Source organism: Homarus americanus, unplaced genomic scaffold, assembly GCF_018991925.1.
Source record: "Homarus americanus isolate GMGI-L3 unplaced genomic scaffold, GMGI_Hamer_2.0 scaffold40856, whole genome shotgun sequence".
NCBI classification, from domain to species: Eukaryota; Metazoa; Arthropoda; class Malacostraca; order Decapoda; family Nephropidae; genus Homarus; species Homarus americanus.
The window spans coordinates 3,426,932-3,454,325 of NW_024734615.1; the positions used below are offsets into that span (position 1 = coordinate 3,426,932).

Consider the following 27,394-nt stretch of genomic DNA (forward strand, 5'->3'; position numbering starts at 1 on the left):
CTGCACGTCCGATATTCAATAATACCTGAGATTAACTCCATTTCATTAATTAACCTTTATTACTCATTTACGTAGGCCAGCCAGACTCAGCAGACCAGTCCAGTACTCTCGTGGCGCCTCTTGTGGGGGGGGTGAATGTTTAGCGCTTGGATATGACGCTTGTGGCTGGCTATACTCTGATGTTTTGAACTATTTGTTATACTGTGTTGTTACTTTTATTACTTGTTTTGAATGTTATAACGATGATATAGTCTTATTGTTGGTAGTTACTATTTGTAAGTTAGTGTCTAGTTATAGCCTCTAGAGTCAAATAATAGTGGTGCTTAAGTAGCCATTGGTAGCTAGTTATGGTAGATGTCAGCAACTGGTTCTTTAGTCATAGCAGGTGATAGTTTTCATTAGTTATTTCATTCCTATTTTAACCCCTGTTGGATGATGATAACCAAGCTTAACGTACACTAGAGTACAATGAGTATAATAACTAGTTAAGCTTTAGTTTGATGTTCACGACTATTGAGTATTATTATGATTCCGTTGTGAGAAGCTGACAAGAAATGGAAAATCTCCTACCTAAGACTGACACACGCACACACACACACACACTCTCTCTCTCTCTCTCTCTCTCTCTCTCTCTCTCTCTCTCTCTCAACACCTACCCTATATAAACTCATGCTGTGGACATAAGGATCCAAGCGCACATCTTTTCAAAAATATTCATCATGTTTCAATTACATTAGTCCATCGCCAGCTTAGTATCGTCTATCCCCTTTCAATGATATAAACCGAATTATTTTGACATGAACAGAGCGAACGATATATTTTGGTGTTTTGATTTGTTAATACTGTGATTTTCGTCTTGGTGGCCATAAGGAGTTTCACATTGAGTGGAAGTAGATTGTTAGGTATACTAATTCTTAATGTTCACCTGTTGTACCTTTTTTCTGTATGTAATTAGAGTTTTAAGTTGGAAAATACCTGATTCTAAATTGGAATCTGAATTGTGGAAAAGGGTTCATAAATGTGTGTTTTTGACGATTCATTCCGGGTTCAGCTTTGGTTGTGTCTCAGTAATGTTGAAGTTAAATATTCAAGCTTGGGTGTAAATATGACTCCGTGCTTGAATTCTGATTTGTTTTATTCCGATTTTTATTTTGAAATTATATAATATTTCCGGTGTCACAACATGGGCAAACCTAACCTTACCTAACCTAACCTAACCTTACCAAACCTAACCTTACCTAACCTTACCTAACCTAACCTAACCTAACCTTACCTAACCTAACCTAACCTAACCTTACCTAACCTAACCTTACCTAACCTAACCTTACCTAACCTAACCTAGCCTAACCTAGCCTAACTTAACCTAACTTACCCAATCCAACCTTACCTAACCAAACCCAATATGAACTAACCTAACCTAACCAGATGCTAAACCTTATGTATGTCTGGTAGATTATCTAAAACTAAAATAAACAAAACAACATCCTGGAAAAAAAAATTGTATTGGAAGAAAAATTGACCAGAACGTAAATGTATGGGGAAAAAATTCTCTGTATTAGTCACGAAGATTATTTTTTTTATTCTACACAGCAGTGACTCACTCATGTGAAGCGGAGTTTTATGTTGTTGTTTTTTTTTCAATTAGTGAGGAAATTGTTATTTTTAATGTCAAAAGCAAATTAGTGTGTGCACTGACCGTTATCATTAGGTATATCAAAAATACATTTGTGTGTGTGTGTGTGTGGTGGGGGGTTAGGACAAACACACACACACACACACACACACGTTCTCTCTCTCTCTCTCTCTCTCTCTCTCTCTCTCTCTCTCTCTCTGATCAGCAAGAAGAACTTTGCTGGTCATATTTCATTTGACCCCAAAAAATTTGAAATATTCACCATAAGATAAATAACTTGACCTGACCTGACCCAACCTAACCTAACCCACACTGATAGATAGACACTCTGGTTCCTATACACTGTAGACACCCATTAAGGTTCACTATACGTCCAGGTGATGCAGTATAAGAAGTTCATATAGTAAACACCAAAGTAATATATCAGACAAGCAGTGGCATTTTCACCCTGTATACGAAGGTGTGGCTCATACCGCCGGTCAGAACGCCGAGGTCCGACACCAGCTAATGCGCAGCTCTACCCCAGAACTATAATTAATTTTGTGTGTATATACGAGCATGCTAATAAAGGATAGAATCAAATCCCTTTTTCATAAGAGTGTGACGGACCTATTACAGACTGATCCTATTGTAATTACTGCCCTTATCTTCTTCTTACCGGAGATTTAGTGATTTTTTTTGCGCTAAAGCTATTTATTACAGTCAATGTGTTCTTTCTTTCTGTGGGAAGGGAAGGGGGGAGGAGAGGGGTCAATATTGGAAAGGGGGTGAGGGAGGCAGGGGGGGTGAGGTGTGAGGAGGCGCTAGGAGAGATGAGGAGAGCGAGGTGGTGGCCCTGTGAGGATGGCCGCAGTGGGAGAGAGGCGAGAGATCGTGAACTGGTCGTGTGGGACAGGTAAATGGGAGGGAAACTGGGGTTGTGCTATGGAAAAACAAACAAGTGGGAGGGAGGCTAGTGGGGTAGCAACGTGGGAAAGGTAATGGGAGGGAGAATGAGTATTAGGAGAGGTAGTGGGTGGTGCTGGAGGGGGAAAGGACGTCAGTATAATTACGTGTACATGTGTGTGTGTGTTTCTCCGTACCCGCCTGGACCTCTGGCACCTTCCCTCCAGTAATTAATTGAGACATGGCTGCCACGTCGTATATGACAAGAAAGTAAAAAACGCGACAATGTTTGAGGACTGGTTAATCTGAGTCGATGCGGCCGCTACTGAGAGTGACAAATGCGTCCGAGCGAACTGTTCTTCCCTCATTAGTAGAACCGGCCATCTACTTCTAATTATACATGGATTACAGAGGCAAATTGCTCCATACCCGGCCCTGTGGCCTCTGGCTTCTGGGGCGGGGCGAGGAGGGGCGGTTTGGTTTCTAGGCCGTAGCCCCGATTTTCCTGGAGTCCCTACCTTGGCCAGAAGGAGGTAGTAAGGATGAAAAGTCTCCAGCGTAAAGGAGGAAGGTCGACAGGGTAGAGAGGAAAGGTCAGCAGAGTATGACGCTTAGTTAGGCAGGGTTGACAGGGTGGTGGCGAGGTAATGCAGGCAGGGAGACAAGGAAGCTGAAAGCAAAAGTGTTGATCCAGAAATTGCATCGCCCTCGACTCAGCAGGTGAGGGCCTCCGTGTCAGGTACTGGGGGAGGATTCCTGTTCTGTACCCTCCAGGTGTTTCCTCTTTCCTTCAGCTGAACCTTGAGGTGACACAGTTACAGGCACACATTTACCGTCCCACTGTCGCCAGCGAACAACCTTTACGATGCAGTTGATCCTGGTGGTATTGGTGATCACTGTACATGGTCACAAGTGAAATCTTGATCAACAATGAAAAACTTGTGACTTCGCCTGGAGTCTGTGACAACAAGATGATGACATCAACGTTGGTATATTATTGGACTTCACAAGATCAATAAGGAGATGATAATGTCAGCCTGAGTCACTGAGAGAACATTACAGGGAAGTCACAACAATAATAGACCACCAGTGACGTCACACTATATCAATACTTCGATGATGACGTCAAACTAAGTCAGTGATTAAGCAAGTAACGTCATACAGGATCAATAACAAACCATCAGTGACGCCAGGGAGGATCAATAGCGGGGTGCAGACGTCAGAGAGGATCAACAACAGGACCGTGGTAAGTGGTCAATAATTAGACGATGATGACACGAGTGAGGCGTGAGTCGGAGGGGAGGTAAACACTCTAATGATGATACCGAGGACTGGCCTAGGGCAGGTAATAAACGCCCCCAGCACTCACCTGGAGGAGACTATCATACAGGTAATTACAGGTTAACTGGAGGTGCCACAGGGGTGTACCTGCCCTCCACCACCTCGGGGCTGTCAGGGGAGAGTAAGGGGAGTAGTGATGAAAAATATAGTGACGATGAAAAGATACAGTACATTGTGATACAGGCTCATACATTCAATAAAACAGACTGTACATACAGGCATAGATATACATTTATGCTCGCATGCAGCGTATACATGCATTTGATACATACACAAGTGCAAACTTATATGAATACGGATGCAGATAAATGTATAGAGTGAAAGATAGATGCGGAGAGAATGAGAAAAAACGAAGCAGCTGAGGAAGTGAACAGCGATAGAGATAAACAAGTGAACAGCCTGAACACACCTTCCCACTTCACCTTCTACACTTACCGCACAGTTCACACATCATTCCCTAACACATCCTTCAAAAATAAGACCAAAAGACACACTCCCATAACCACGGCACCATAACCATACACGACACGAGCGAGTATATTTTTCATTTTTGTTTTCGTAATAATCGAGCGAGTGTTTAGCGGTAAATTGCTCAGGAGAGCTCCCATTAACAGGTGAATGGGACGTCAGGTGGAATCAGGTGAGTGCTGCGTCCAGGTGGTCCAACAGCCGGCCACCCGCCCCATATTTTTAGTGATGTCGAAGGCGGAAGGAAGGTGGTTGTTATCGGTTCTGTCTGTCTGTATGTATTTTAATTAAGATATATATATTAGTTATTTATGAAACTATTTCAATGGAATTTTGTCTGTCCGGAGAGTCCAGTAACAGCCTCGGATAAGGTTGTAGAAGACGAGAGTCAAGGTGAAGGCTACTGCTTGGTTTTATCTCTGATCAGTAATATGCCCCGTGATGACGTTTGCTTTCACAACATCAAATTAAGTGATTGATTATTTATCCATGTACAGGTAGATCTTGCTCGAGGTATGAGTAGCACTTGAGCATCACTATTGTTAATCATTGTGAAACTTGAGCCGAAACGAGATTTTCTCATTATTAATTGCTAACACCTGGGATATCTGGGGATCCACGTATTGTATTACATTGTGTGTTCGCTTTCATGTGTGAATCTCTCGGACTTGAATAATGTGTGTGCTCATCTCTCTCTCTCTCTCTCTCTCTCTCTTTTGGTCCTTCTTTCTCTCCTTCCTTCCTTCCCTCCTTCCTTCCTCTCAGCCTTTGTTTGCAGTATAAACACGGCCTCGCCGGCCGCAGCTGACTAGCCGCCTTCCGTCCAGTGTAGGTTGGTGCGCTGCTTGTCTGTCCAGAATAAACTTGCCGCGTCTAGACCCCTGGGATAACGCTCTCCCGGGGCCAACACGCGCCCTTCAAAGTTTCTTTACACTCCCCCTCAAGTATGAAGTATGTGTTGTGGCCTGCTGGTACTGGTGGAGGGCGGGGTGAGGGACGCGGCCCAGGCTAAGGGCTGAATGAGGTTGGGTTGGGAGGTGGGGGTGTTGAGTACGGCAATGGAGGCCGGAGCGTTGATGGAGATAAGGACGAGGGCTGGGGCTGTGAGGGCGGAGATGGGGTGAGGTAGATGAGTTAGAATAGTGATGGCGGTTAAGGGAGGATTTAGGTGTTTGTGTTCACGACTGTGACAAGAGGAACCATTGGCCATCATCCATGTGGTCTAGAGATAAGCCGCATGGTGAAACAGATGGTACTTGTGATTAGTGGCTGGGATAGTAAGTGTCAGGTGTGTGCAGTATAATGACGCTGCTGACGGAGTGAGCCGACATGATGTAGTGTCACCAGTTGAGGAGGGGACTTGGCCCACCACTGCACCTCTTGCCCCTCCCAGGTGTTGTGTTTGGCCTCGACACATCTTGAGTCATCCCGAACAAGAAGTTTACCTATACTACAGCTTTTAAATACCTGTAAAACTAGTGCAGTAATATATTTTGTCAGTGTTTGAGAATTAGTCACTTCGGACTTAAAATGACTTTACCTGTTTAACCATTAATCCGCTCTTATATATTGCAATTAACGGGTCTGTATCTTAACCAAACTACCCGTCAGTTATCACGAGTACGCTCCACAGGTGAGGTCAACATCTTTCAAAAAATATATTCCAAGTGTTCCTACAGGTTTGAGAGCAGACCTAATGTTTTTCAGTCCAGTTCACATCATGAATATGAAGTATACAGCCTATGTGTGTGTGTATGTGTGTGTGTGTGTGTGTGTGTGTGTGTGTGTGTGTGTGTCTGTCTGTCTGTGTGTGTGCGTGTTGTGTATGAGGTGTGCAGTGTGCGTTTAAGCAACATAGCCCGTTAAAATACGACCGATACTCGTACATGTATGAGAGCCACCCTGTTGCTTCTCATCCCAGTTCAGAGGGTGAGTATGAAGTATACAGCCTCCCTGGGTGTGTGGTGTATGCACATACGTAATGTCCTCACGTCAGACGGCACACTTGGCGGCTCTCTGGGCGCCCTCCGACCACGCTTTACGGCCTCTTGTATATCTTTTGGATATATTATGGGCAGTTCGTGCCTCTTTGACTTACCCCATGTTTCTCACACCACCGCCACCACTCTTATTGTCGCCTGATATGTCTATTATTATTATTATTATTATTATTATTATTATTATTATTATTATTATTATTATTATTATTATTATTATTATTATTATTATTATTCACTCGTTTAGACTATACAATATGTAGCAAGTATATGAGAAACACTTAAAGGAACAACAACAACAACAACAACAACACAAGTACCAACAACAGGCGTACAAGAACAGGAAAAAATAAGTCAGTAGAAATTAACAACGGAAACGGGGACTCACAACAGAAATGATAACCCCATAACAGCAAAAACAACAAACGGAAGCAAGAGACAGCAATGAAAGCAACAGAAGCAACTATCAAAACAAAACACAAAATAACTGGTGCATCAACAAATACACAAGAAACAAAAAATATTAAGAGGTTGCAATAAAAACAGTAGACGTGGCTAAAAAAAAGATGCCATAAAAACAACAGAGGCTGCAAGAATAACAAACGAGGCAAGACCAAAAACAATAGATGCAAGAACAAAAACAACAGAGGTAACAACAAATACAGCAAATGCAACAACAAAAGAACTTGGAGATCATCAAAAAATAATAACACACGGAACATAAGAAAAAAAAATACAATAATAATAATAACAGACAAAAACTAAACAAGTGAAAACAAATAAAACTGAAACCGTAAAAACAAAAACAAAATCAAACAGACAAACATAAACAACGAGAAACAATAATAAACAAAAGAAAAAGCGAAGATATATTAATAAAAAAAATATGAAATAAAAGGCGCGATAATAGAGGGACAAAACTTACAAAAAATCCAGTTAGAAAATACAGTCGGGGGCTCGGCAAAGTATATCTGATACAGAACTAGAGAAACCTTCCCCTAAAAACACCTATAATTGATTTAGTTGGCCCGGCGATAAAAACTGTAGGACCCAATCATCGGTGAAAACACTTCTTGTGGCGGTGAGTTTGTTCCTCCACCCACCCGCCAGCCAGCCCAGCCCAGCCCAGCCCAGCGCTCTACCGAGTCAGATATCACCCGCTTTGTTATTATGAAGGTGAGGGAGTTTACTGTTTGTTGCTGCTGCTGCTGCTGCTGTCGTTGTTCGTGTAGTTGCTTCTTCTTCCACTTCTGCTGCTGATGATGCTACTGTACTGCCGCCCTGTTACTGATGGCGAAGACGATGTCACTTCCTCCCCTGTTCTCCTCGCCGTCGCTGCGTGCTGAGGTTTACGTTTCTGAGACGTAGGGTTTTCATGCTCTTTTGTCATCACCCTTATTGCTCTCAGCGAGTGTGTCAGTCTCATGCACAAGTTTTCCGTCATGAAGAAGGTTTAGTGGTTTAGTTTGACAGGTGTAAAGATGTGTGGATTCTGGAGTTTTGAACTGCGACCAAGACGAGGACATGGCCAGGAGATCGGAGAGATTTTGTTTCTAATAAAGGCTGGTAAAGAAGACCCAAGCAGTGCGTCCCACACACTCGCTCCACTACCAGCTTCTGTAAGACGACAGTAAGAACATTTGGTGTTGGTATAAGGAGGACGCATTGTTTCCTTGGCAACCTTGAAAGAAAATGGTCTGTTATTTGGCGTGAATTGCCAGACATCAGTTTTGTGGAGGGAAAAGTGAGGGGGTGGGGGGATTTATCATTAAGTCTTCATTAGTGGTTTGTGCCGCGCATAATTTTTTAAAGATGTTTTGCCGTATGGAAGCACGACTCTAGTATACCTCTTAATAACCTTGACAGTTAATGAACCTAAAATTAAAAAAAAATATTCAGCCTTCACTGAAAGTGGGTGACTTTCTAGGATCAAAATCAAACGCGAGTGTTTTATTTACTAACTCCTGTGAGTCACTGGCCATAAAGCCAACAATATTTTTTTCAGGACACAGCAACAGCGGAAGCCTGTGAACAAGTTGGTTATTTCTGTATACTGTATACGTAAGATATGACCTAACAGCTACTACAAGCCGCAACTTATATGTAACATTCCTTTGGCCTTTATGCTCCGAAATCTAAATGAGACATAAGCTGCTCACAAAGCGAGCATGAATCACAGCAATTCACGTTTAAACATTACCACATAAGCTGATGATACAGCGATGGCGAGACGCACAAGGCAAACACTCAACAAAGAGACGGAAACAGACAAAATCCGCAGAGCAAACACCGCTTCTCTGACAACCAACAATTGCCAGAAAAAAAATCAAAGAGGTTTTCCAGAGTCCAGATAAAGCTTTTCTGGAGGAGGGGGTGGGGGGGGGAAGCAAGTCTTTATAAGATAAAGAATAAGATTATGAAGGGAAGAAATAGAGGGTGAAGGTGCTCAGGAGAGCCTTTATAACAGAAAGGATAAAGCTTTAGATAGAAATAAAATTGGCCGTGGAAGAGACGTTACAAAACTTTACGAGGTCATAAGGATTTAAATAAGATAAAATAAGGTGTAAAAGAGGCAGTTTGGTTTTAAATTAGAGCCAAATTGATTCTGAACAATATCACGTTAGGTTAATACGAGATACACAACGGGACCTTACTGTATATTTGTATATTAGACAAATTGGCAGTACTAAAGACACAACAGATCCTTATAAGATATACACTGAGGCTTTTAGTGATATTTAAGAGGGTTTTCATGTGAGGTTATCAAAAGAACAATAAAGTTTACATGAGATAAACAAAACCTGTAAAGTTCACAACAGAATCTTAGTTCAAGGGCGTCCTCCTCCCTCTTGAGATCAGGGGCATCGTTCTTTCCCTCAAGAATCAGGGACATCTTCTTCCTTACGGGTTCAGGGATGCCCTCCTCCCCTCTCAGGGATCAGGGACGTCCTCGCCCTCAGGGATCAGGGACGTCCTCGCCCTCAAGGATCAGGGACATTACAGCAGTAATCGACTTTTACAGTGTACCAGCGACGACATCTCGCATCATGCTGATACTTTGCTCAAACACCGCCCACAAAACTCCGCTCCGTTACCTCTTGTTCTCCACTCCTCCTGCTCCTGTCTCCTCTCCTTCTCACTCCTCTTCTTCCCATTCCTCTCCTTCCCACTCTTCTCCATTCCTTCTTGTAAATCCTATTACATTATCTCCATCCCTCCCCATTCCTCCTTACTCTCCTAACCCCTTATTTCACCCCTCCTCCCATCACTCTCCCCCCCCTCTTTATTTTTCTCGCCCTCACTCTTCCCGCCTCTCCTCACCCCATTCCATTCCTACCCCCCTCCTCCTACTCCTCCTCACCCCATACCATTCCTCCTCCTCACTACTTTTTTTCATGTCTGGCTCCCCTCACACCTCACGTCGACCCTCACATCCAAATCAGTACCTACCCACACACACAGACGATCCAACCCTCTCGTCCCCAGAAAGTATCCACACTCACCCCACACACACACACACACACACACACACACACACACACACACACACACTATGGAAGCACTGCACGCCCAACCTATATTCACATTGGCTAGAATTGTACCCTCCTACAGTGACAACGCGACCCCCGGCCACATCTCCGTTCTGTGACAACATGACTCTTGGCCACATCTCCCCTCAGTGACAACACGATCCTTGGCCTCCCCTCAGTGACAACACGATCCTTGGCCACATCTCCCTCAATGACAACAAGACCCACACCTCCCTCAGTGACAACACGACCCAGGCCACACCTCCTCAATAACAACATGACCCACCTCCTCAATAACAACACGACCCAGGCCACACCTCTCCTCAATAACAACACGACCCAGGCCACACCTCTCCTCAATAACAACATGACCCCTGGCCACACCTCCCCTCAGTAACAACACGAGCCCTGGCCACACCTCCCCTCAGTGACAACACGACCCTTGGCCACACCTGCCCTCTCTGACAACACCCATTTTATCCTGCACCTCTCCACCCTCCTCCTCTTATGACCAACTGGGGTAAGTCACACAATGCCCTACAGTGAGCGTATTTCTTTAAACAGATTTCAAAACTACCATGACCCAGCACTGGACAGAACCAAAGGGGCCATAAGAGGAACTTATCTCAGGCTGACATAAGGTACACGAGAACAAACAGTAGATGTGATTAGGGCCAAGCTAAGAAACTCCATGAACGAGAAAGAAAAAAATGATAATTTAATTGGTAGAAATACAACTGGTATGGAAATGTAGTCCTGAGAAATCAAGACGCAAAGATACACTCGCCAGGTCTCTTAATCTTTGGGTTCATGAACAGACAGATAAAACGACTTGACTTTTGGCGAGTATACATTCATTTACATATCTTATCATTATTAAATAAGCAATATAGATAAAGATAATAAGATAATACTCCTAACAGAAGACACAAGAGCAGACGATACTCAGATGACGTCATTAGAGGTTCTCAATAATTTCACCAAAGCGTTTAAGTGAGACAATAATACTTAATGTTTTGTGATGAATTGTACATCTTTCTCTGTGTAATATTTCCTCTGTGTGTAAACAATATGTGTACATGTGTATGAGTAAGTGCGTATGTGTATGCGAATTAGTGCTGAAATACCCATGCACAAACACTACAACAAACACCATATAACCTCATCACAAACACTACATCTTCGCTGAAATACCCTGCACAAACACTAAACAAACACCATATAACCTCATCACTACACCAAATACCCTGCACAAACACTAAACAAACACCATATAACCTCATCACAATCACTACATCTTCGCTGAAATACCCTGCACAAACACTAAACAAACACCATATAACCTCATCACAAACACTACATCTTCGCTGAAATACCCTGCACAAACACTAAACAAACACCATATAACCTCATCACAAACACTACATCTTCGCTGAAATACCCTGCACAAACACTAAACAAACACCATATAAGAAAGATTACAAATTCACTCCACAAACACTACACAAACAGCAACATTACACAACACTACACATAAGGTACACAAACAGATACACAAACATTACGTAACAATGAACATACAATACAGAAAATTTACATAAACTTTCAGCAACAGTGCATATACGGTATACCACAAACATTATACAAGCACCACAAACACTGCACAAACACTACACAAATGCCACAAAGACTACACAAACACCACACAAACACCACAAACACTACACGAGCATTACACAAACACTACACAAAAATCACAAACAAAACACAAGCACTACACAAACACGACAAACGCCACACAAACGCCACAAACACCATAAAAACACCACACAAAAAACACAAAAACACCACAAACACTACACAAATACCACACAAACACCACTCAAACTACACAAACACTACACAAACACCACAAACACTACACAAACACCACAGTCCTCAGAATAACAAGTAAGCTCGCCCGACCTGGAAATAGTTGACATAAACACAGGATCACTTCAGTTAAAAGCAGATTTATTCATTGACCTGGTGAGGGAGAGAACTAGTAACGTCAGCCTTGTTCGTCAGCCAGGGAGATAGGAACTAGTAACGTCAGCCTTGTGCGTCAGGGAGGGAGGGAGGGAGGGAACTAGTAACGTCAGCCATGTTCGTCAGCCAGGGACGGAGGGAACCAGTAACGTCAGTTTTGTTCGTCAGCTAGGGAAGGAGGGAACTAGTAACGTCAGCCTTGTTCGTTAGCCAGGAAGGAAGGGAACTAGTAACGTCAGTCTTGTTCGTCAGCCAGGAAGATAAGGAGGAACGAGGCTAGTAACGTCAGCTTGGAGGATATGAGTTTTGGTCAGTCTCCTCCATATTTCTGTAACTTAAAAAAATATTTACTAAAAGAATCATTTACAAGAAATTAATAGCCACTCTTTATACAACTACTAAGAACACCAGAATTAATAGTCACTCTTTATACAGCTATTAAGAAAGTCAGAATTTAAATGAGAAGTTACCCCCAAGCAGAGGCGAGGGAACTGAACCACTGAGACACTATTTATCAGTGTGAGTATGGAGGTTGACACACGAAGGTATTCTCATGCAACACCCCCAAGCTCTCTCGGAAGTGTTATGACGCTAGGGGAGACTAAAGCACACTGTCTGTCACTTAAAAAACATTGAATTTTCTTATCACTATATGATATTATTAGGGTTTTTTTTAAAGGGTATTGTATTTAGTATTATTTAGATGGTGTATATGTTTTTCCAATTCACAATGTTTATTTACAGTCAGTATAGGTATATAGATTTTAATATAGATATTTACGAAAAGTTATATGCACAAACGAGTATATTCATAGACTAAGGCCTATACTGTACTGTTATATTATTCAACTTTGCAATTTCGACGTAAAGCTAAAAAAAATCGTAACATGAAATGACTTTTTCAGTTAATCAGCTAAATATATTCTGACAGACAGAGAGACGCTGGATGCTATGTATACTGTATATATATATATATATATATATATATATATATATATATATATATATATATATATATATATATATATATATATATATATATATATATATATATATATATATATATATATATCCACTGTAAACTTGGTCAAAAGAAGAAAAAAATATCTATATTAACTGATATTAACTGAAACCTTACTGCCCCCAATCTAAGTATAGTATGTTGACTTAATATTTCTGTTAATCCTCTTAGTATGTGGGTAATATCACCATCTCCAGTTATGTCTTCATCTGCACTAAGTAATCTTCCTCCAGGCAGCCAGCTTATGCCAGAGTAAAGACTTGCCCCAGAGCTCATCGACGTAATCTTCACAGCTTGACTTTCTCTTCCTCCGCTCGCAGCTCTGTGAGGTAGTGCACCCCAGCCCTAGTTATTGAAGCTCCAACAGATTTAAATGATTGATTATTGAACACAGCGAACGACTCCGTCCACAGAAAGCGATGAGAGTCAGCGGGGTGCGATTTATTAGAATCCACATCAATGGGGGATGTGACATGTGCTGATTGGTCTTCATCCATCGTGACGTCCATTCTAATCCTCTCTATTAGTTTCACCCTACAACTGACGTACCAGATAAATTAGAATTAAATAAAATATACACTGAAAGTTATCGCAATAAACTAACCTATACGTAATATATTTCTTTGTATGAGGAACAGTAATCGACGTCACTTCATGCACGGTGTGGCTGGTCCCCGGCCAGCTGAACCCGTAATGTGGCAGGAAGCTATAACGACACAAACCGCTGATCAAGATTACAAAATCTTAATTAAACGAACTCGATTTGTCCGATGCCTTAAATCTCGTCCACCAGCCACCAGTCTTGCAGCCCCCATTTTTAACCGAGATCTTCAGACTCTGGAAACAACAGATAGAAAAGAACGTCATAGAAACACTATGCAATATGGAGCAACGAGTGATGCAAAACAAACAACATAAAAAAGAATGGGGTAACATAGTAGACCCGTGAAGATGCTGCAGCAACAAGAGCCGTCGCGGAACAGTCAACACTGCGGAAGGGTAAATGTCGCGGAATGGGAATCATCACGATACGCCAGAAGCTGTGTAAGAGGGAAAAACTTGGCCCTGGGAGTGGTGGGAGGACCTGGGGATAATGGCGACGGGAGAGATGAGGCAGAAGAGAACAAGGTCCACAGCTCATTAGCTCGGCGACCGTCACCAGCCTGCCTCACCTTAACTCCGGGTTAAATACATGTTTCTCTTGCCTTATCTGCCGGGTCTTGGCCATTATGGACCCACACAGTCTGCTGGCGTCCTGGCCAAATGAACCCCCTCCCCACCTCACTCCCTCCCTCCTTTTTCCACCAGTCGGATAGCGTTTTGGCCGAGATAGACACTAGGAGTCTGTTAGGGCCTTGGCCATGGTGGACCCTTTAATTTACCGGCGTCTTGGCCCAGTTAGAACACCACACGATCTACTCACGCCTTCACTACGTTAGAGCCCCACTGGCATCGTGCCCTAGGATCACCCCCACTATGTTACAGAGCAAAAACAGGTCATCGTAGTAAGAGGGAAATTTAGTAAGGGTAATTATAGTCCGATCGTATACCAACAAAATCTAATACAGTTTATACGTTTTATTATGGTTAGCGAGGTATTGTAGCTTGGTCCTGTGTTCTTCATCGTGAATATTGATATTAAAGAATTTAGAGAAAGTTCTAATGCTAAGAAAGTAAGGCTGAAAGAAAGCTTTATTATTAAGATGGTGATTTAAAGAAAGCTTATATATTTTAGCAGAGAACTAAAAAAGTATTAATTTATAGACAGTGAACTAGATAAAGCTTTGCTATTAGTATCGTTAATTAGAGAAAGGTTTAATATTCAAGCAGTTAGTTAAAGAAAGTTATATTGGTCAGACAGTAATTCAGAGAAAGTTGTAAAGTTCAGACATTGATATAAACTTCTAAAGAGAGTTTTACAATTCAGAAACTTTTTTATTGAAAGTTTTAACCTTCAGAAAAATATCAACAGAAAGCTCAATGTTCAGAGTGATCTCGAGAAAGCTTTAATATTCAGACAGTGATGTAACGTTCAGACAGTAATAAAAAAAAGCTTAACATTCAAACATTGATCTAGAGAAAGCTTAACTGTCCTACAGCCTTAAATAGACAGTTTTACAGCTCAGACAATATTCTAACGTTCAGATGGTGATCTAGAGAAAGCTTTAACGTTGAGCCAGTGACCTAAAGAAAGCTCTGAAAGATAATGCAGTGGACGAGGTCTGGCATGGGGGGGGGGTGTACGTGACAGTCATGGCAGATTTGTCGTGTTTGAACAAATGTTCTTAACCCAGGAACAAGTCTGCTAATGGAGTCTCTAAGATATGACCAAGCCGAGACCATCTCTCTCTCTCTCTCTCTCTCTCTCTCTCTCTCTCTCTCTCTCTCCTCTCCCTCTCTCCTATCTCGCTAACTTCATTCTTTCCCTCTCCCCCCCTCTTTAGTTACCTCTTTTTTTTCCTTCCCTCCCCCTCTCTCGTTGCCTCCTTTTTTCTCCCCCACCCTCCCACCCTCCACCCACACCCCTCCTACCAGCGACCCCTGCCTCTCGATCGGCACATTACGGGGATATGTGATCAGGCGGCGGGCCATGAAAGCATCTCAACGACTCATTTAATTGCCGCTCGTGGGTTCGGACGCAGCCAATATTGTGACCAAGGCCAACCCCGCCGCCACAGCCTTCCTCCATTATCGGTGTGATCGGCAGGGTGGAGCGGTGAGCCTTCCTCGGTTATCGGGAATGAAGGAAGGCAGTGAGCTTTCTCCGCTATCGGGAAGGAGAGAGAGAGAGGGGGGGAGGTTTTTCTGTTATCGGGAAGGAGAGAAACAGGCGCAGTGAGCTTCTTCCGTTATCGGCAAAGGTGAACTAAATATCCACAGTTATAGGGGAGAGGGGAGTAGAGGGGATGCTGAATGTCGTCTGTATCCGCGGGTGATTGGGTGGAGGAGGAGGAGGGGGTGGGGGGAGGAGGAGGGGCTGAGGGAGAAGGAGAGGGCTGAGGGAGGAGGAGGGGGCTGAGGGAGAAGGAGAGGAGGAGAGGGGTGAGGGAGAAGGAGGGAGGGGGAGAAGGAGGGGGTAGGGGAGGAGGGAGGGAGGTGAGGGAGAAGGAGGGGTGGGGAGGAGGAGGGGATGAGGGGAGGAGGAGGGGAGGAGGGAGAGGGAGAAGGAGGGAGTGGAGGAGAAGGAAGGGGTGGGGGAGGAGGAGGGAGGTGAGGGAGAAGGAGGGGTGGGGGGGAGGAGGAGGGGTGAGGGAGGAGGAGGGGGGTGGGGGAGGAGGAGGGGTGGGGGGAGGAGGGAGGGAGAGGAGAAGGAGGGGTGAAGGAGGAGGGAGGAGGTGGACAGGAAGGAAGGATAGGAGAGAGGTAAGGGAGGGAAGATGTGAATAGAAGAGAGAGGGAGAGAAATAAAAAGGGGAACAAGAAAGAGGAAAAGAAGGGGAGAGTGAGTGAGAGGGAGGAAAATAAGAAGGAAGGGTAAGGGGAAAGGCGCGAGAGAGAGGTAAGGAAAAGGAGGGTAGGGGAGGACATAAAAGAGACGAGAGGGGGGAGGGGAGGGTAGGGGAGGACATGAGAGGGGGGAGGGGAGGGTAGGGGACGACATGAGAGGAGGGAGGGGAGGGGAAGGGAGGGGGAACGAGGTTGGGACCAGTAAAAATTACATCCCATAAAGAGAGAAAAGAGGAAGTCGACGTTCATTAAGGTGCCGTAAGTCAGGGGAAATCTGCAGACGCCTGGTGGGGAATATTATGAAAGCTGCAGGGGAGGATAGCGTATAGCAGCGGGACGACAGGGAAAAACACTCCTCTCTTTATGGGTAGTGGCTAATGTTACCATATTGGAATGTTATATCGTCTTAATAGTTAAAGTTTAGTTAAGTTAGGTTAGGTTATGTTAGGTTAGGTATCCTTCACTCTGTTAAGTGTTCCGATATTTCATTTGTTGATGGTACCATATCGGAACATGATGCCGATAAGGTTAATATACCGATAAGTAATAACAATGGGAATTTTGTTTCCAGCTCCAAGTCGTTATTGTTGTGATAATACAACGTTTTTCTCCCCCTTCTTTATACGTTACGAAAAGGAAAAAGAGATATAGTGACCATAAAGATAAAATATAAGCCGTAGAAAGTCTGAGAAAGAGAATGAAGTTGTAGAGGAAGAAAAAAGGACACAAATGGAAGATGAAGATTATACTTTGGATGACTCTGGTGAACGACAGAGAGAACACTCGTGGTCGAGAAGCTGTTTGTCTGATGGTCGCAGGAACACTAAAGCTCTCCAAAAATTGTGACCATGATTCTGAAGGTGTTGGATCAGAGAGAAGCCGCCGGGGGAGGAACCAGGATGTTGAGGGGGATGGAAGAAAGACGCCTCATGATCCTTGGAAAGTTGGACGAGGGGGTGGGAAACGGCAAGGCTGGACCAAGACTAAGGGTGTTGATCAGGGAAGAACCTAAGGGACATGATCAAGGGAGGAGCCTTAGGTCAAAGAGGGACCATAACCCTAAGGGAGATCGGGTAAAAAAACCCAGAGAGGGACCACGATTCATAAGGGAGTTAATCAGGAAAGAGCCTGAGGAAGGGAGGAACCATTGCGGTTGGAGGAGAAGGAGGAGGAGGAGACGACCGCGCGCGTGGTAAACGAAAAGAATGTCTTGTCTGACGCTGTTAGATTAAAACAATTATGTCGGTCTTCCTACATTTGGGGAGTTGATGAGAAGAGGCAGAGAGAGAGAGAGGGAGGGAGGGAGGGGGGCGGGGTCAGAGAGACGTAAGAGGCCCCCTGGGAGAGACCCGCCTGAAGTGTGAAGGTGAGAGGATGGATCCTTATAGACTGGTGAACATTGGTAAAGGGGAAGGAACGCTTATTGCCAGTACGGTATTAATCTAATGAGAACGAGTGTTGTGGGCTTTCCTTTTCAACTTTATAAGAACGAAGGAGGCAGGAGAGGAGAGAGAGGCATTACTAGGCCCGGAGGTGTGAGGACATTGCTGGAGAACAAGAGTTGGACAGTGCTACGTCGTATGTGCTTGTCAACGCCCTACACGAATCTCATGGTAAAAATAATTAGTGGTTTGTGAGAGAGCGAAAGATACTCCTAGACGTTGGTGTCCAGTGAGAGAGACCCGTTACTGACTGGCTGCTGTTCCATGAGAAATATAAATGTGAAAGGAAACAAACAACAATCTAGCTATATTACCATGACAAGGAGAAACAGGATGAAACATGATAAAGAATAATAGAACATAATCGATACATTTAGGGAAAGATGAAAGTAGACTGACGAAGATGACTACCGAATGTTACAACTGAGGATATATAGAAATGTTATGGCGTTCTGAGTTAAAGTGACCATAACACTACAATCTAAAGGAACACCGAATGACGTCAGCTACAACTGCACTTAAGAAGATAAACTAACATGTATAAAACGTGGAAGTGAAAGATCTGGGAGTCACAGAGGGTTAAGCTAATCACTATAATGAAGGAAAATCAACGACGCAGTTGAGGTTCATTCAATCTTCTGATCTTTCTTCCTTTGGTGCTGAGCTTCTACATTTAGATGTGTCGGGTTACACACACACGCACACACGCACACACACACACGCACACACGCACACACACACACACACACACACACACACACACACACACCCTGGTTTAAGTTTACACATCACATGAAGATTAGGCACTCCATCGCTACTCATGTTAAATTAGATTATGGTGGGTAATCTTCAGGTGAATTCAAGTTTGTTTTAGTATCAGATTAGCTACACACTCTGCCTTGTAAGACCACAAAGTCGTTGCTGTATTACTTGATGCTCCGGAAACTTTTGCTTCTGTGACAAATGTTATCATTATTGTATTACGCTGTTGCTGTTATTGTTGTGTTACTTGTTGTTCTTAATGAGATGCCGATCTGTTCTTGGTGTTGGTGTTCACTTGCTGCTACAGTAGATTTTGTAGTTGTATGGCTTATCCTGTATTCTATTACCGTTGACAACATTTACTACGAGTTAGTTAAGTTCTCTGTCGTTGCGGTGTTCATGAACCGTTGTTTGGGAGCGCTTTCAACACACCTCCATGGTTTCTTAATTTTGTTCTCCTATTTTCGTCTCCTGGGTTAATTGCTTTCTGGATTTTCGTCGGTGAAAAATAAAAATTCATAGCCACTGGAGGACTTGATGGCCAAGACTGTGATCAGCGGCGGTGAGGCCTCAGAAGGCTGGCGGTAGAAAGGAAAAGAATGGTTTGGGGTGGTGTGTGATATCTGACAAATGCTGCCCGCTGATTGAAGGAAGCCGAACACCTTCTGCTTATTACCAACGTCTCTCTCTCTCTCTCTCTCTCTCTCTCTCTCTCTCTCTGGGTGGGTGGGTGTAAATTTATCCACAAAAAAATAGCATTATATGTTTTTTTCTCAACATTAAAGTTAGTCGGTCAGCCATTCAGTCTGTAAGAATTCAGTCAGATGGTCAACCTTTCAGTCAGTTAATCCGTGTTTAGTCGGTTAATCAGTCTATCAGTCAGTCAATCAATCAGTCTTTAGTCAGTCAGACAGTGTATCAGTCTGTCAGTCAATTAGTCCATCAGTGTTCGGTCAGTCAATCAATCAATCAGTCACACCAACCAACCTGAAACCATCAACAAACACAAACACTTTCCATTATATTTTTCCCCCCAAATGCAAATACATATTAATTATTTAGAAATATCTGAAAAGTGGACAGGCTAATGCTGCAATCGGATTACCTGGGGCTGGTACAGGAGGGGTCAAGGGGGGGTGAGGGATGGCACTGATATTGTCCGGTGACACTCATGATGCCAGGCACTGTTGGTATTGACGGAGGGGGGAGAGGTGTGTGTGTGTGTGTGTGTGTGTGTGTGTGTGTGTGTGTGTGTGTGTGTGTGTGTGTGTGTGTGTGTGAAGAGTACAGTGGTGTGGAATGTAGAGGATGGGTAGGTGGAGGAGGGGAAGGGGGAGAGAGAGAATGAAGGGAGGCGGATTTGTGATGGTGAGAGAAAGAGAAAGTAGAGATGTGGGAAGAGAGACAGAGAGGACAGGTGAATCTGTGATAGGGAGAGAGAGAGAGAGACAGACAGAGAAAGAGAGAGGGAAAGACAGACACAGAGAAAGGGGGAAGAGACAGAGAGAGCTGTAAAGGAAAAGTAATAGAGAATGAAAAAAACAGGAAGTGAGACAGACAGAGAGAGTTAGTTGTAAATTGCTCACCCATTAATATTTTAAACTACGTTGATGAGGTGAAATAAAACCAAGCATTTATTTGACCATCATTTACTTTGGCAATAAATTATTCGTATGTATATAAACTTCATTTTCACTGATGATATTCAAAAGTAGTCTTAAAAATGTCAGGTGTATCTATTTTGATATAAGACCTGGTACTCTCTCTCTCTCTCTCTCTCTCTCTCTCTCTCTCTCTCTCTCTCGTTTAATCACGTTTAATTTCTCTTTAGTAATATTTTATTGTCTGTTGCAGTAGCTATGTATAATAGAGGTATATTTCACTCATGTATATCAAAATATATTTCATGCGTTTCATTTGCGGGTTTTTTTTTTTTTGCGTGCGTGATTGCGTGTGTGTTTGTCATCTTTACCTTGTTTATATGTGTGTTTTTTGTCTGTGTGTTTGTTTAAGTTTATGTTCGTAGTTATGCCTTTGTTAGTTTATTTGTTATTTGTGTATGTATGTAAAAGTTTCACCAGCCAATACTGACTCAACATTTACTGTTTTCAATTATCATCCACAATTTACCTTCACCTCCCAACACACACACACACACACACACACACACACACACACACACACACACACCCATCCCAGACCATTGATATTCACAAAACTGATGTTCTTTTTTGTGGTGTTCCTACAGTGCCACCCAACATCGTGGACAGCGAGAGTTCTGGGGACGTGATGGTGCAAGAAGGTGCCAACATCACCCTCACCTGTAGTGCCATTGGTACCCCCACACCTTCCATCACCTGGCGGCGAGAAGACCACCTGAGCATTAACCTCAACAAGACTTACCGAGGTGAGATACTGTCAACTTTGAGAAGAGAGAGACGGATAGAGATCGATATAGACAGTCAGACAGAAAAGAGGAGAGAAAGAGACAGACAGACATATAGAAAGAGAGAGGGAGACAATATTATATACATGTCTGTCTATCTGTCTGTCTGTCTGTTTGACTTATGTATACGTCTATTAATTTTTACATAGCGTCTTTTTAGATGTAATGATTCTTATTCACATCCCCATCATTTCACCCTCTTGTTTGTTTTTAGTTATAGATACAAAAAAAAATTTCTTCGTCGTCTCATTTTCATCAACCAGCTTCCGTCTCAGAGCCTTGTTGGTAATAAGACTTTGCTAATTAATGACTCGTCTTTGAGAATAAATATTTCATTTGTGTCTATACCTTGAAGGCATTCCTCTCCGTCAAAGTTATTATTAATCTCCTCACGTCAATTTTCTGCATTGTTCGTCACGTTCATTGCCATGTTCATCATCATGTTCATCGTCATGTTCTCCATGTTCATTACTCTTGAGGTGTCCAAGGAGAAGGCTCTCTCTCCTAAAGGGTTGGCTGCTTAACGTGACCGGAATTAGACCGTAGCTACTGCACTCACTGTACACTAGTTAACACCGTGCAATAATGAGCAGTATGTACTAGTGAGCTCTGTGCACTAGTTAACACCGTGCAATAATGAGCAGTATGTACTAGTAAGCTCTGTGCACTAGTTAACACCGTGCAATAATGAGCAGTATGTACTAGTAAGCTCTGTGCACTAGTTAACACCGTGCAATAATGAGCAGTATGTACTAGTAAGCTCTGTGCACTAGTTAACACCGTGCAATAATGAGCAGTATGTACTAGTAAGCTCTGTGCACTAGTTAACACCGTGCAATAATGAGCAGTATGTACTAGTGAGCTCTGTGCACTAGTTAACACCGTGCAATAATGAGCAGTATGTACTAGTAAGCTCTGTGCACTAGTTAACACCGTGCAATAATGAGCAGTATGTACTAGTAAGCTCTGTGCACTAGTTAACACCGTGCAATAATGAGCAGTATGTACTAGTAAGCTCTGTGCACTAGTTAACACCGTGCAATAATGAGCAGTATGTACTAGTAAGCTCTGTGCAATTACTTAAGCATCACGTATCAAGCTCTGGTCAAACTAAGCCCCGACTTAATCTCGCTTACTCTCGCTTAATCTCGCTTACTCTCGCTTATCGCTTACTCTCGCTTACTCTCGCTTAATCTCGCTTACTCTCGCTTACTCTCGCTTAATCTCGCTTACTCTCGCTTACTCTCCTTAATCTCGCTTACTCTCGCTTACTCTCGCTTACTCTCGCTTACTCGCTTACTCCTGCTTACTCTCGCTTACTCTCGCTTACTCTCGCTTAATCTCCTTCTCTCGCTTACTCTCGCTTAATCTCGCACTCTCGCTTACTCTCGCTTACTCTCGCTTAATCTCCTTACTCTCGCTTACTCTCGCAATCTCGCTTACTCTCGCTTACTCTCGCTTACTCTCCTTAATCTCGCTTAATCTCATCGCCAACAATCTCGCTTACTCCTCAATCTCGCTTACTCGCTTAATCTCGCTTAATCTCGCTTACTCTCGCTTAATCTCGCTTACTCGCTTACGCCCAATTTCTCGCCCTCTCTAATCTCGCTTACTCTCTTACTCTCGCTTACTCTCGCTTAATCTCGCTTACTCTCGCCTCTCGCTTACTCTCGCTTACTCTCGCTTACTCTCGCTTTCTCTCTAATACCAGTAACTCAACCCAGAGATCTAAGTGTCTCCTCCAGCTACCAGAAGCACAACAGTAAACAAATATAAACTAACCTGGAAAATACTGTGACTAAAGTGATATATTTTTCCCTGATTAATTCTTGTAAGTTTTTGTTTTTTATAATACTTGCTTTTTATCTCTCTCTCTCTCTCTCCAAAAAAAGATGCAAAAGGATTTTTTTCAGATATCCGATCTTGTTCAAAATCTCACTAATGATACTTCTGAACATAGTGATTTAAGTGTCTAGGGTCGAGAAGATGTGGAATAATTAGTTTTGTAATCATTTTATAGTCATCATACTCGTCATTATGTTCAATTTCATCATTATTTTCTTGTTCATAATTTTGTTCATGTTCATCATGTTTTTAAACCTTTTGTTTATTATGTTCATTATTATGGTCATCATATTTATCAGTACCCGTCACCATACCTAAATCAGTCACTATACCCATCACTATCCATCCTACCCATCACCATACGTAAATCGAGTCACTATACCCATTACTATCCATCCCTACCCATCACCATACCTAAATCAGTCACTATACCTATTATTATCCATCACTACCCATCATCCCAGTACCCATCATCCATCCCTACCCATCACCACACTTATATCGGTCACTATACCCATCACTATTCATCACTATCCATCACTATACCGTCAGTACCATCACTATACCGCCAGTACCCAGCCCTACCCATCAGTACCCATACTATACCGCCAGTACCCATCACTATGTCCTCCATTACAGTGATGGAGTATAATGGAGCCAGTCTACAGCTCGCACGCGTCAGCAGGATGGATATGGCCGCTTATCTGTGCATCGCCCGCAACGGTGTTCCTCCCATCGTCAGCAAGCGGATCCAAGTCAGCGTCGACTGTGAGTGTCAGCAGTCACCCACCCACCTTAATACCCACCACACACACACCCACTCCCCCGCCCATACACACACCCACTCCCGCCCATACACACACCCACTCACACCCAGTCACCAAACACTCCCACCCAATCTCACCTAATCATGACCGTTCACTACACACACACACACACACACACACACACATACATAGGAAACTGTCACTTAAACTTGAATAATCTTTTGTTATTTATTACTCTATGTGCTTTTGTTTTAACCGTATATTAAACAAAAGAACGTAGAGTATGATGGAAAAAAAGTATGATGCTCATAATATCTTTTGAATCTTTGTGTTAATTTATTGTCTTATACCTGTGGCCATAACCTATAAGTCTCTCTGGGAACACAATGATTCCTGAAGGTGTTAAAAAGAGTCAATTACTATTAATATTCCTCTAATTTTATGGCCACTGAAGGTTTAATGGTCTTCTTCTTCTTCTTCTTCTTCTTTCTTCATCTTCTTCTTCTTCTTCTTCTTCTCCTTTTACTCCTCCTCTTCCCACCCTCTTCCTCCTCCTCTCCTTCTCCCCTCCTCCTCCCTTCCTCCTCCACCCTTACTCCTCTTTCTCCCCTTCTTCTACTCTCCTCCTTCTACAAAATCTCTACATAACTAACATCGCTACACTTTCTTCACTCTCTGCTCTGTCACCATTGTACTCGTATATAGGTTGATAGTGATGAGATGGCTTGGTCACCTCAGGTATTGGTAACATTCGAGGCTTGTGATTCCATTTTAGCGAAAGATTGTGAACTGTGGTAAGAATGTTTATGCTGTCAGGAACCTCTTGAGTATCGTGTTTGTTTATATTGATAGTTTATATTAAGAACCATCAGATGTTTATGAATGTATATATGAAAGATGGTTGTTGGTGCACTGAAGAGTTTGAATGTGTTAATGATTTCGACTGGATTTTAGTATTCAAGAGGGTTTATTATTAAAGTCACACACACACACACATACACACACATCCACACACACACACACACACACACACACACACACACACACACACACACACACACTCCCCGGGGATCTGGTTCCTGTAACAATTTTATGGACAATAATTCGGAACAGGAAGAGCCATTCCAGTAATTGGAGAATCCCCGTCAACCTCTATATGTTGTTTTATATCCCTGTAGTGTTGCCTTGTGTGGCTGAGGGACCACCAGCCCCATATAACCATATCACGACCCACCACAAGTTACCGTCTCCTGCCTGTAACACAAATGACTCTACTGTAGTGTGACGGTAACATGGTATTGCAGCAGTTGAGTTGAGGAAATAATTTAAAGAACTCAAAAAATTTAAATTTATAGAAATACAGTGACTAAATTTATACTGGGTTTATTTTTTGGCGTCCAGGTGCTTAAAGTTTAGTACATTGATTATTTTTGGGGCGTATGTAGGTGTGAGAAGATTCTTAACTGGTTTAATTAATCTACAGGTAAGGTTTATAAATAATACCTAAAAGGGCATCAGAATTACTCATACAAATACGATATCTATTCACTTTTCTCCACTTATGTGATAAAAGTCATTTATATAATGTTGTGAATCCGCCCACAGTCCCGCCAATATACTGTAGTACACTTCTCGAGCCACCCACATTCCCGCCCATATACTGTAACACATGTCTCGTACCGCCCACAGTCCTGCCCATATACTGTAACACATATCTCGTGCCGCCCACAGTCCCGCCCATATACTGTAACACATATCTCGTGCCGCCCACAGTCCCGCCCATGATGAGCATCCCTCACCAGCTGGTCGGGGCGCCCCTCAGTTACAGCATCACCCTGGAGTGTACCATCGAGGCCCACCCACCCGCCCTCACCTACTGGACCCGGGGCCAGGGCGTCATGCTTCACCAGGGCCGCAAGTACCACATCACAGAACGGGTAACTAATGCCTTGTGCCTCGTCCTAGTGCCTCTCTCCTCCTCCTTTCTTGTCCTCTCTCTCTTTTGCGAAGTCTCCCCTGATTTCCCTGCTCCCGCCTTATCAGTTCGTCATTCTTCTTTATTTTACTAATTTATGTTTATTTCTTATCTGTATGAGTTTGGAGTGACCCGGTACTGCCTCACCACTCTTCACCGGTACTGCCTCACCACTCCTCACCGGTACTGCCTCACCACTCCTCACCGGTACTGCCTCACCACTCCTCACCGGTCTACTTCCTCACCACTCCTCACCAAACACCTTCTCCTTCACCCCCCTCACTTCCTCCCGTACTTCCCTCCACATCACTAAGAGAACTCGAGTTTTTTTTTTACATAATATGAACTCTAGATGTCAAGTACGTTTGTTTAGTAGTTTTAATGACCTTCGATTTTTTTTTTCGTTAACTGGTCGTAGGTTTTATAATTAAAGATTCTGAAGTTTATATTAATTTAAGAAATTATTATAAATTATTATAATTTTATCTTTTCCTATATTGAATGTCTTTCTTGGTCTAAATAAAGTGTGTTTTGTAAAGTCGATGTAAACTTTGAAACTTTTATATTTTTGTATGGATATATGATAAAAACTCACTGTAAATGGCAAATAAAGGAGAAATTTAATTACTCTAAGCATAACTACGCCATACATATTTTTTTTTAACCTATCATCCGTCATATAGGTTCAAGGACTAGGAAATTAAACACGACAATATAAATAATACCGAAGAGTTGGTGTTATGTTCCACTGTTTTATTTTCTATGTTGTTATTGTCGCTTCCTGTTTCATTATTACCTTCTCTCTTATTATTTTTTCTCTCTTTATCTGAGTCCTAAGTAACTAATGTCTCTAGCCTGAAATAAGGGAACACCAATATTAGACATAACACAAAATCAACGATGGTCTGCTACCGTGTTTAACTATGTAATCCTGTATCATGAAATAGGGTGTTTATGTCTTAAGTAATTGTCTGCTGAAACCTTATTAATTTTTTTTTATATCCCATTTATAAATTACTAATACCTAATTTTCAAGACTCAAATTTTGCCCCTATAATTAAAATTCAGATTAACTTAGCAAAGATGTCAACTCCATATAGATTATACTGTAATAACTTCTATTTTGGTTCGAAAACTTCGTACGTCAACCATCGGTAACCATGATGCCCTTATTGGTGCCGGCAGACTGGAGAGGTGTCGTACCGCACACACATGAAGCTGACCATCAGGAGCCTGAGGCGAGAGGAAGACTACGGCCCTTACAAGTGTGTGGCCAAGAACTCCCGCGGCGAGACGGAGGGACTCATCAAGCTCTACGGTGAGTGAGACGGAGAGGGGAACACGATGAGAAGGATAAAGGGGAGTAATGAGTGAGTGGGGGTGGAATGGGTATAGGCGATGAGAGGGGGTTGTATTGTGACTATCAGTAAGTTAATAATGATAGTGGTGAAAGAAGAAATGGCATAAAAACAATTAAATCGGGTGATTATGGGGTAGAGAGTGGATAGGGAGAAGGAATAGGTAGGAAGAGGCAGGATAGTGGAGGAGAGAGGAGTACTGTACCCGGCAATAGGAGCTATACTGTATATTGCTCTCATAACCTGTACAATACATGACCACAAGAACGTTTATTGACCATGGAGGGTGTTGGCTGCTGGAGGAGAAGGAGGTGGGTGATAACAAGTTCTAAGTCACGTACTAGAGTTAACGATCACGACACACACACACACACACACACACACACACACACACACACACACACACACACACACACACACACACACACACACACACACACACACACACA

The 27,394-nt window shown here is 42.8% G+C and overlaps 1 protein-coding gene across 1 annotated transcript in view; it reads left to right on the forward strand.

Moving 5' to 3' along the window:
- Positions 1-27,394, forward strand: part of LOC121870318 (lachesin-like) — a 162,994-nt gene that overhangs the window by 120,113 nt on the left and 15,487 nt on the right. The window contains exons 5-8 of the mRNA XM_042372101.1: positions 20,803-20,961; positions 23,485-23,613; positions 25,386-25,549; positions 26,773-26,905. Of these exons, the coding sequence (XP_042228035.1) occupies positions 20,803-20,961; positions 23,485-23,613; positions 25,386-25,549; positions 26,773-26,905 (585 nt within the window). The remainder of the gene's footprint in view (positions 1-20,802; positions 20,962-23,484; positions 23,614-25,385; positions 25,550-26,772; positions 26,906-27,394) is intronic.